This window comes from Chenopodium album, chromosome 3 (assembly GCF_948465745.1).
Source record: "Chenopodium album chromosome 3, dcCheAlbu1.1, whole genome shotgun sequence".
NCBI lineage: Eukaryota > Viridiplantae > Streptophyta > Magnoliopsida > Caryophyllales > Amaranthaceae > Chenopodium > Chenopodium album.
Window position 1 is genome coordinate 5,007,534 of NC_137836.1, and position 11,672 is coordinate 5,019,205.

At 35.9% G+C, this 11,672-nt stretch overlaps 1 protein-coding gene across 1 annotated transcript; it reads right to left on the bottom strand.

Moving 5' to 3' along the window:
• Window positions 1-1,617: 1,617 nt before the first annotated feature.
• LOC145610884 (kinesin-like protein KIN-5C) lies at window positions 1,618-9,294 on the bottom strand. Its single transcript, XM_081666150.1, has 23 exons — window positions 9,130-9,294; window positions 8,836-8,965; window positions 8,225-8,383; window positions 7,779-8,128; window positions 7,499-7,637; window positions 7,258-7,355; window positions 7,023-7,179; window positions 6,741-6,810; window positions 6,584-6,660; window positions 6,337-6,390; window positions 6,139-6,219; window positions 5,946-6,057; window positions 5,767-5,853; window positions 5,496-5,671; window positions 5,174-5,335; window positions 4,841-4,948; window positions 4,502-4,660; window positions 4,335-4,418; window positions 4,049-4,254; window positions 3,800-3,901; window positions 3,497-3,606; window positions 2,198-2,349; window positions 1,618-1,937 (listed from the first exon to the last, which is right to left on the bottom strand). The coding sequence occupies exons 1-23, from the start codon at window positions 9,177-9,179 to the stop codon at window positions 1,740-1,742; spliced, it is 3,021 nt and encodes a 1,006-aa protein (XP_081522276.1). The 5' UTR covers window positions 9,180-9,294; the 3' UTR covers window positions 1,618-1,739.
• Window positions 9,295-11,672: the final 2,378 nt, after the last annotated feature.

Genomic DNA, 11,672 nt, shown 5'->3' on the forward strand with positions numbered 1-11,672 from the left:
CACATCTTTCCCATCCAACATTGCAAATTTAATTTACTGATCTCTAGCTTTTTCTATGTTACTTAGCTTAGATGAGTAAATATTGACACTAAAATGGGCACATTCGAGTTTTTTTTTTTTTTTTTTTTTTTTTTTTTGACACGAGCTTATTAAAACTAAGTAATATGCACGAAAAAGATAGAAAAGTAGCATCGACATAAATTGCAAGGATGTGAGCAGTTGTAGGTAATAACAAATGGGTGGCTAAACACTTCAAAGAAGGTAGAATTCCTTTCAATTGAGTAAGTTATGCATAGAGATGGAAATTCAGCCAACTTACTTGTCACATATAGACCTTTTCGTAGTCTTAGCGTAGTGATTTAACCAAAGGTTGTGTTAGATCATCATATGATTGTTAAATTGGAATTGTTCCCTGAGCATGAAATTGTATAACGTAAATTTATAATAACACTACTTATTTTAAGACGGTAATTGTAAAAATAATTAAAATGGAATACCTTTGTTTTAGGTTAAATGTAACAGTTTGATTGACACATTTGTCAATGCACAAGTTTAATCAAAAAAGAAAAAGAAAAAGTTCATATATTAGTATACGTACATATAAATGAATCTTAAAATGTCATATGGACTAAAATTTGTGTTCGACATAACTTTGATTTACAAAAAAAGTCGTATATTACTATGATTACTAATTTCTCTAAAGCATATTGATGAATTAGCCAAGGGAATCCAGCCGCGAAGAAGCAGGGCCATCTTACGGAGTATAAACATTCTATTGTCTAACCTATGGTGCATTTGTAATGGAAAAAACTTGGTAAATCCATCGTATTAGTTGCCTGCTCTAATTAACTTTAGTAGTAGAAGATGAAAGTCATCTGGAAGAATTTGATATATAGTTTATTAGTAATGGTTTTATCAGGAATTTATATGCTTAATAATAGAACTTAGTGTTGATGTAGACTTATTAGGTGATTAGCTTCCTGTAGATTGTGCATATGATTAATAATTACACATATTATTCTCCCAACGCGTAATAGTTTATCAGGGTTATCTAGCAATTGAGTAGATGAATAGATGTTGCATTTTCACCCGTAATTGGACCAAACTTCGGGTTTATTTTTAAGCTAACCCTGCCATCAGTACCATGATACCCTTACATTTACTCAATCAAAACCGTCGAGTTTGGACCTTCTGCCCTAATTAACCAGTAGCATAATCTTCATTAAGAGTTTGCAGAATTCGAATATTAACAGATAGAACACAAACCAATCAGTCATAAAGGAGTGCAAATATTGAACATTCTGCAAAACAAGGAATTTTTCATTGCTGTAGTTGCAACATTTTTTTCTTAATGGAACAAAGCAGACATGTCAACAGCTCTGCAAGAATGATAAGACTAATTGCTTTCCCAATAAATTTGTTTAAACCAAAGTAGTTTGTATCTTACAACACGTTCATATTCAACAATATGGCTATCTGAGTGAACAACTTCATTGCAATACAATTCACCCTGTGATCTACACTATATATAAGTTGTTAAATTCCAAGATGGAATTTATTCAACGCATTGCATCGGTGCCACAGCTCAGCCCCCCCCCCCCCCCCCCCCCCCCCCTAGCTACAGAAATTAGAAAATAGAAATGTGTTTCACTATGCTTCTGGCAATAACAATAACAGCATACATGGAAGTTACATATATATTTAGCAAAATGCACCACACCCCATCATTGCCAAAATTTTCAGTTCCGTTCTACTAAGGGTGAACGTGGTATGAGAGATGGTTTTACTTCTTTATCTTCCACAGACTCATAAGGGTGATTTTCTCGAAATTCTTCTAAAAGAGTATCCATTGGCATGGTGCACAAGGCCTCAATAGTGCCCTTGCTTGGAACATCTGTCTCACATCTTACTGGTGTCGCCCCAGTTGGTTCATAATCCTGAGAAAACATGAATTATTATTATCAGAATAGTCACTTGGCCAGCAATCTAAATTCTGAGAGCATTTAATATCAACTTCATCATGCCCAATGATTATATTCAAAATTGTTCTTACCAACAACTTTCAGTTATACAACTAATTAACAACTCTTCCTAGGTATTTCATATGGTGTTATTCAATTCTTAATCCGGATTCAACACAGCAGCAGGTTGTTTAACCTGACAGTTTTAAGAGCGTGGCTATAAGCTCTATCCTTACCATATATCTCTGCTGGAAAGTCGTCTGTGCCTCATTTTCAATACGTACAACCTGCCCAGCATGATCCTCCCTGAAAACTTCAAGGTTCTCTACCTGAGTTTTGACAGATGAACATATACCCGACATTTCTCCATTTTGCCTCTCCGATAATCCTGTGAAAAAATTGCACCAGATTACAAAAAAATAATTTGAGAATTGAACAAAGATATTATCCCAGTGTTTTTTTTAAGCACACAAGGTGACTGAAAAAAAAGACTACCAATATCCAAATGTACAAAGCAAACACAAAAGCACCAGATTTTTACAAAGAAATGTGTATAACCAAAATAAAGATGATTTCAAGTGTTTCTGTGAGGATGAAAGTCACAGTTTTACTTCCAAACATTCTATCAGATCACCCATAAGCTAACTTCAACCAAACCAACCATAGGAATTGAGCATTAATTCTTATAGCATCAATTTATCAACCGTGGCACCTTCATTATAGAAGAAGACTAAAACTGAATTCCCCAAGTGACTGATTTCACTTCCATCTAGTACATCAAAATTTAGAAACATACAGAAAGCATTATCTAGTACATCAAGAGGAGCAATTTTCTCCAAAATCATTCCAAAAGCCTAGAGAAGTGAATTTAGGCGTTCCCCCACTTTCCTCAAATTCTATATTTTTATAATTGCAAGCTGCAGTTCCTATAAATTTGGGAGAGAAAGTACCATTAACTCTCTCATTTCTTAGAGCAAAAGCAAAAAAACTTTTTCTCCATCTTCAATCCACAATGTCCAACTTTCCTCCTACATCATATATCCCTCTCCAACTGTCTACTGTAGTTTCAAATAAGGCTATAGTTCATCTTCCAAAAAGGTGCAAAAACCTAAGTTTGTTAAATGCAGTATATTACACACACCAAATTCTAGAGATTATACTTTATTCTCTTTTAATGTGTATATTCATATCACCTTTTGATATATTCTGTTTTATATGTAATTATCCTATTGTTTTCCCAGGCCATTATCAAAATAAATTTAGTCACTGTTTCCCTTACATGTTTTGTCTGTTATTCCCTTAATATTCATTAAATATTATTTAATTTTCAACAAATATATTAACTGGTAGGAAATAAGTTATAGAGTAAGCCACCATAAAGATCCAACTTACAGTATCAAACTTAAAAAATAAGTGTCTAAAGATTCATTTGTCTTCACAATATAAAAACGTTGAGCACGGTAGATATTAATTACTGTCATCAATCAATATTAACAAGACTCTCAGTAAGATCATAACCATAACAGAAAACTTACTATCTAGATCGTGCACAATATCTTCACTGCATTTAGCTGCATCTTGACCAGCTGCAACCCTTGCAGAATCAACTTCTGAATCATGCTGCTCATGGCTTTCTACCATGCTCCTGCACATTAGATATTATGATATATGACATAGTATCATTGACAAAGTAAACTGGTTGGCTCAATAGTGATTCTCTTAATTAAAATTGCTATGCAGAATCATGACTGCCAGAGCATGCAATATGCAGCAGCATCTGGAGGTTTTTATGAATTATACTCCAAAAAACTTGTCGGCATTTGTAACCAAACACTGACCTCACTAAAGAAATCATTGTTGAAGCTTGATCACTGCATTTCTCATTTACAGACTCATGAGTTGTCTTCAACTGCTTGGAAGCCGTCTCAGCCGTGCTCACACTAAATTTTATAAAAGAATAAGAGAAACGTCAGCAAATATTTATGTGCAAGATGAAACCAATAAAAATAATATACAAATGAGAAATTACTAAACGAAACAATTCCACAATGAACACATGCATGACCATTGTTGATCAGAAGACCAACCATTTCTGTAAAAGCAACTCCATGCTACAATGTTGAGCTGCAGAGTAATCAGCATTATCATTCGTATTACTCTCAGCCTGCATCGAGAATGTCTGCCATTTTCTTTTTGCATCAGTTGTGAATCCCTCCAAAGATGAAACATGCTCATCCAAGTAAACTTTGTTTGCAATAGCAGTCTCTCGGAGATCAATGAGTCTTGCATCAACCTGCATGGTCATTTCTTAGAATTTTATCAAAATACCAAAACAGTAAGACATGAGTTGAAACCACAAAGTGACCCACATACCATCTCCTTCTGACGACGAATGTGGCTGGTTACTAAATCAGTCACTTCAGCTAGAAGCTTTTCAGCATCAGATCTAGATTGTTCCTACAAATAGCCCCACAAAACACCATAAACAACAACAAAATCATAATGTATTACTTACGCGCACAAAAATAAAAGCAACAGACCTCAAATGCTTTCTGGAATTCAGAAATACTATTTATCTGAATCTTCTCAATCTGAGATGCATGAACACCAAGCTTGCTTGATTCTTCAGTCATCTTTTGCAAATAAATATTTATGAACTCTGCAATCCCCTTCATGTGCTCAATGCTATCATGAAACCTCTGCATTTTCACACACAAAAAATATATATGATAAACTCCTTTCTGATCCCTCCAAACAAATGCATAGAAGTGCAAATGCCCATTTAAACAGTGACATATTCAGATTTAAGTACTCAAAAGATGTAATTACTATCTAAATAAGAGAATGCTCCTCATAGTTCATGAGTTAAAAAGACCAACCTGACGCAGTTCCCGAGCAAAAAGTGCCATTTCCCCTTGGTGGCTTGCAAGAGTTGCTTGAAGATCATCATAAATAGACATTGCTTTGCCATCCTCAATCTCTAGAAACTAATACCCCAAAAAAAAATTAGAGGCTGAAAAGCCAATTGTTCATGTTAAACACTTAAATTGAGTAATCATCATGAAGTGAATATCTTTTAACAAATGCTAGTTAATGCTTGATTAGAACCCAGTAATCAAGTTAAAAGTAACAGGGTTACCACATAAAAATTAAGGACCAAATACATAGGTAAGCATTCCAAAAAAATCTGAACATTGGTTTTCCTAACATACCTCTTCGATAGACCTAGTATTGGAAGAAGCTAGAGAAGCCATCTCCTCCAAATTAGCATCAGTGCCTGCTTTGTGCAATCGAACAACATTTTGTAGGGCATCAACATGGGAAATATACAGAGTCTTTGAAGCCACCACTTTTTTCTTCAAATCAGTCACAGCCTGCAGACAAAATCCGTGCAAAAATAATATATATAAAGGTTAATGTTGAGATCATATCATGTGAGAACTAAGAAAGCCATAGGTCATCAAACATTAGACAACACATGCAGGATCTAGACGTTAAAAACAAGTTCAACCATAACTGAATCTGAGTACCTACCACATTATGGTTATCAATCATTGAATGGCAGAGCTTATCAATACTTTGTAGGTTTTCATTTTGTTGAGACATTGAAGAAGCTACTGTACTGCAAAGGGAACCAAGTCGCTTTAAAAGCTCAGTTTGGTAATTTTCCACCACTGACTTGTTATCAGCATTCAACTGGTCCTCTCTATCTGTTCCTCAAAGAGAAATCATTTTAGATATCAAAATATGATGTGCATGTAGATATCAAATATGAACAATCAAATAACATAAACAAGCTTCATACCAATTTTAGAATGTAGTGAGGCATTATCTTGAAGGGATTTCTCTAAGTCTGAGCGCAACTCACAAGCTTGATGAGTCAATGCTCTCTCTGTTTAGATCATGACAGAAAATTTTGGTGATCAGAATACCCAGCAACAACAGCCAACAATAGATCTAAATAAATTTCAAACATTGTTCAACCTGCTTTTTTCTGCTCGGATATTATAAAATCTTTTTCTTTGAGCGTGTATTTACTTTTCTTCAGTTCCTCTTCAGTGCCAGTTAGCAATTTTCTAGTGAGACTCAAGTCTTTCTGCAAAGATGACATTGCCTGTCAAAATTTCGCATGGCACATAAACAACAGCATACTATAGGCAGTAGCAACGTGCATCACCTGTGTTGAATCAAGCTTTCGACTCAAGTCAGAGCATTCTTGAACTTGAGCAGCATATCTTCCTTGCAAATCCTCAACTTGCTATTTCAATGGCAAATCACAATTAACACTACAATAAGTTTAACAAGTACCAGCTCTCAAAAAACAAAAAAAAAAAGTTTAACAAGTACCAATTCTCAATTCAAAGAAGTACCATACCTTCTGCTGGTTCTCAATTGTGACTCCCATCTGCTCAATCTGATCAGCCATTGTCTACATGTGTAGAAAAACAAATAAAATATTTTAAATTAGTGATATTTTGTATGAATATGAAGACTATGTATGCATAGTGAAGCCGAAAAACAAACGACACAATGATATAAACATACTTGTAAACAAGGAAATTCTATGTTCTTAACTGTAGCACAGTCAGACAAGGCCATAAGGAGGAGGAGGATGTTAATACCTTTCGTTCAGTTTCTTCTTGGTAGTAACGATCTTTTGGAATATATACTCCATTCTTTTCTCGTGCAGCATAAACCTCTAAAAGAAGGTTACAGGTTCAGCTAAACATTTCAAAAAGGATGAATAATTCACATCACTTGTAGACAAAAGTTTCTCACCTCCCTTCAGTCTCTCAATTTCACCATAGAGATCTTTTATCAGTGTTGATTTCATCATTTTTTGATTTATCTGTATAATATTTACACATTAATGCTATCATCTAAGGTAAATTTCTAGAGCATAGAGAGTAACTAAACAAAAAGTAATAACCAAACTACAAAATAAAATATTAAAAAATGAACATAACACCACAAAAATAAAACAGAATCACTATACAGTTTGAAGTACTTGAAATATTTGGATCATCTATTACATATAGACTGGAATATTAGTGGACCAACCTCTGGCTTGTTCTTGATATGCTTAGCTCTGTGTGCATAGTCCAAAGTGCTTAAGGTCTCCTCAAGACAATGGACGGCTGGTGATACTGTTGCTATGATGCATGTCTTTGTCCGTCCACCAAGAGAATCACGCAATAATCTTGTGAGTTTGCTATCCCTATACATTCCCATTATTAAAGGTTAGCTTTAATGACTGATAATTAAAAGTTTTACATAAACTAGCCAAATCACTGACCTGTAGGGAATATGTCCAAGATGCTCTACCAGAGCATTGATAACTCGCCCTAGTGTGAGTAGACTTTTGTTAATCTCTCCAGCTTCTCTTGCACGACCCTAAATAAAGAGTAAGATCAGCACAGTAAGTCATTACTGGATGTCAATTTAGATTAAGATCGTATTTTAAACATGTCCAGGACTAGCATTACGGTGGCATGTCAGCAAAATGTAAATGAAAGATATCACAAAAAGCATCAGACCTCACGAGCCCCAGACCGAGAAATATTCTCTGATCCTGCTAAATCAACCAAATTAAGTTTTCCACATTTGATGAGCTCTTCCCCTTCTGGTGTTGCTTCTTTAATGTGTATCGTGATAGAAAACAAAGAATGTGATCGACTGAAAAATAACAATAAAACAATGAGTACTCCTTCCCATCCTTCTGTCTTAATTTTCTTTAACGGGTTGTTGAGTATATATATAGATAAGGGCTAGAAAATGATTAACACATAACAGGTAAAGTAAAGTTTGATCAAAGACCTTGATTGTTTATTAAGAAGAGTTTCAGCAGTGCGACGTTTGGCTGATCCCCTTTCAAGTAGGGTAAAGATCTCACTAGCACTGGTGACAATTTCCTCTTCCAACCCCCTGACCAGCACTCCTCCTTTACCATCCTCCATAAGAGGCAGCTGCTTCTTCTGCCTATCCTCCAAAGCAGCTTTCGAAATTTCATCTGGTGCTAATAAATCAGTAATTTCTTCATTATACAACTCCAAAAAAGTGACCTTTACACTATACTCAGCATTCTGACTCTCCAATGTATCAAATATCTGCTTGATAGCTCTAGGTATGACTCCTGCTCCAACGGGAAGCTCTCCATTCGGACCACTCTGTCACGTTTAGCAAGGTAAATCAACCAACCATTCAGTAACAAAGATTCAATGGCAAGGACCTCAGCAAGTAACAAACAGTAGAAGTTCATGTACCTTGTTTTTTTTACAGTCACCTTCCATTGTATATGTTTTACCTGTACCAGTTTGACCATACGCGAAAATGGTACAGTTAAATCCCTCTAGAACTTCATTCACTATGGGGGTAATTGCTTGATCATATAGTTCTCTTTGCTGAGATGTTGGACCAAATACCTGCATACACACCCTCACCAATCAAATTCGACGCAGATACTATTTGTTCATGTCCTCTCCTACTAGGGTTTTAATGCATTTTACTCATTCCCAAACCTATCTAGATTATCAACAAACATTGCAGTATGCACAATAGCCAAAATTCACACATTTGATTCATTTGACTAAACAATTAAACAGCATGTCTTGATAAACTAAACAACATCATTTAGTCATTTCCTTAGATAACTTCTAAATCAGCACAATTGTACACCACTATCACAGTGTCACTAACCCTAACTAAGCCAACCAGTTTAGATTCCAAATTCGAAACAACAATTACTATAAATTCAAAGCGGCATTCTTGTGGAAATTATCACTTCCCCTAGTTTAAATTAAACAAACAATCAAAATAATTGTAACAATTTTGAAATAAATCAATCGAAAACCCTTGATAAATGAAATTAAATTACCTTATCAAAAGCGAAAACCCTATCAAAATGTTTTCCAGCAATATTCTGAGAAACAGCAACTTCCCTCTGATAATCATTACAAGTAACAACTTGCGGCGCATTATTCCGCAGCTCTTCATCGCTAAACGGCCTGTAATTAAATCACTCCCAAATAAAACCCAAAAATCCTAATCAATTTTCAATCCCACACTTAATCAAAAACCCTAATCACAAATTTCCAAAAACCTAAATCCCAATACAAATAACACTCAAAAATCCATCAAAAATTCATAGAATCAAACGCATAAGTATTACCTGCAACGAAGAATGACTTGAACATTAACCCCTTTCTCCTTATTCGACATTTTTGTTGCTCAAATTTCTCTTCAAATGTTGAAGAGAAAGAGGAAAAGATGAAGATCTGCAAATTTTTGAATGAATTTGTAAGTAAGATTTTCTCTCTCTAAAAGTTGAAGTGTAGAAAAAGAGGAGAGAGAGAGAAGCGGGATGAAGGAGAAATTTGAAATTTGGAGGTGCGCTCCTCGTTAATTGTAAAGCTTATTTGGATTTTTGCGTTTTGAATTTTTTATTTTTTTTGGATCTAATGGTTGGAATTTGACGATTGGATTTGAAAGAAAATGGACGGTGATGATTTAATGAGATGAGGGAGTCTTTTTTTTTTTTTTTTTTTTTTTTTTTTTTGGTTTTTTAATTATTAATTTGAATTTTATAGACGTTGGCCCAAGTAGATGAATTGGATTAAGCCACTAGGGTTTTTAACATTGTGATATTTGGCCCATGTTACATCAAGGATCAAATAATTTTCTAACATTTCACAAGCTTTGTGTTTCTTCCCATGAAATAGAATGTCATTGTCTGAATATTTTTAAGGAAAAATTGATAAAAATAATCCCAACTTTGGATTATTTTTAAATGATCCGAAGTTCGGGGGTTATTTGCTCAAAATAGTCCCATGTAACCGGTAACCTGTTTAAGAGGTTTTTTTTGTTTAAGATACACATGTCATCTCATGATTAGTCGAAACAACAAAAAAATAATAATAAACTTAAAAAAAAAAAGAAAAAAAAAAAAAAAACCCAAAAACAACCCCATCCACCACCAATGTAACTTTCCGGCAGCTACCTCCTCCCACCACCCAAGTACTTCGATCCCCCCTCCCCTAATCGCTGCCTCGACCAGAACCCCCCTCCCCCGCGCCGACTCTGGCGCTGCCGCTCCCCCAACCCCCTAAACCACCAAGACCCAACCCGAAAGCCTCCTCTCTCAAACCCGAAACACCTAAAATAACCGCAACCCCCACCGCACAAACCCCCTAATTGGCCCTCTCCGACCCTCAGATGCCTAATTGTTAGGGTTTCGAGGGTAGGGGATGGCCGTTTGGAGGATTTTACGGTGGGATTGGGCGTTTTTAAGAATTCGAGTTGTGATAAGGGTGGTTTTGGGGTCGGATTTAGGCGATTTAAGGGGTACAGAAGGGCAGTGCCGGCGCCGACACGTTGGAAGAAGGATCTGGGCTCCGACGCGGGAGGTTTTTGGGCGGCGACGGAGGTGGGGGGTTCCGGAAGGTCAAGGCTGGTGGTTGGGTGTGGGGCTGGGTTTTTGTTATATTATTTAAGTTTTTTTTAAAAGTGTCTTTTATTTTTTTTTAACCATTCATGTGGTGACACGTGTCACCGTAAACCTGTTGTAACAGGTTGGTGACCGATTAGGTCCATTTTGAGCGAATGACCCCTAAAGTTCGGATTATTTAAAAATAATAAAAAGTTGGGATTATTTTGAGCGAACCGGCGAAAGTTGGGATTTATTTTATCAATTTTTCCTTTTTTTAAAGTCTATTGTAGTCTTGTTTGAATTTTTTTTTTTTATCTTAATTACTTGTTTGATTTAACTAAACTTTAACTTTAATTTTAAAGTTGTGTTCTCTTTTGTCAAGGATCGTATACGAAAGAAGATACAAGGTTGGAAGGAAAGACTGCTTTCCAGAGCCGGAAAAGAGGTGATTTTGAAATCGGTCATCCAAGCGATTCCAACGTACCTCATGGGTGTTTATAAATTCCCTTTATTCCTTAATTCTGAAATTCATTCAATGATGACCCGATTTTGGTGGGGATCGAATTATAAAGAGCATAAAATACACTGGAAGAGCTGGGAATTTTTATGTCAACCCAAATGGCTCGGAGGGTTAGGCTTTTGTGACGTAGGGGTCTTTAATGATGCACTTTTGGGCAAGCAGATATGGAGACTCGCTAGCAATGAGAATACTCTCTTCAGTCGGGTTTTCAAGGCCAAATATTATCCTTACACTTCGGTTTTTAATGCAGCCTTGCTCTAGTTTTTCATGGCAAAGTATTTGGGGTTCTAAGTCTCTTATTCTGGAGGGGCTTTTCTGGAGGGTTGGCAATGGTTAGAAAATTAGAGTTTGGGAGGACCCTTGGCTCATTAATGATGATGGTTGTTTTGTCACGAGTGAGATGCATAATCAGGAATGTAATTTGGTAGCTGATTCAATCAGAGCAGATGAAAGAAGTTGGGATTTTGAGAAAGTTAAAAGACTTTTTAATGAACGTGATAAGAAGCTGATTTATGCTACTCCTTTAAGCAACATGTTACCTAATGATGATCCTTCCTAGGCTTGGTCAAGGGATGGTGATTATGAAGTGAACTCGGCTTATCTGTTGGGCAAGTCTTGTTGGCTGGAAAACTTTGAAAAATATTGGGTTGAGATCTGGAAAGCCAAAGTTACTCCAAAAGTGTAGCACTTTCCCTGACGCTACTACACGAATACCCTCCCAACTCGCAGCCTACTCCACTATAGGCACTTAATTGAAGACTTAAGA

What these genes read in the sequence shown, in the direction of transcription:
- LOC145610884 (XM_081666150.1), bottom strand. Translation starts at nt 9,179, where the DNA reads ATGTCGAATAAGGAGAAAGGGGTTAATGTTCAAGTCATTCTTCGTTGC. An exon ending in ATATCAAGAACAAGCCAGAG is followed by an intron (nt 6,811 to 7,022) that starts GTTGGTCCACTA and finishes AATATTATACAG; the next exon opens with ATAAATCAAAAAATGATGAA. An exon ending in GAGTTGCTTTTACAGAAATG is followed by an intron (nt 3,902 to 4,048) that starts GTTGGTCTTCTG and finishes TATAAAATTTAG; the next exon opens with TGTGAGCACGGCTGAGACGG.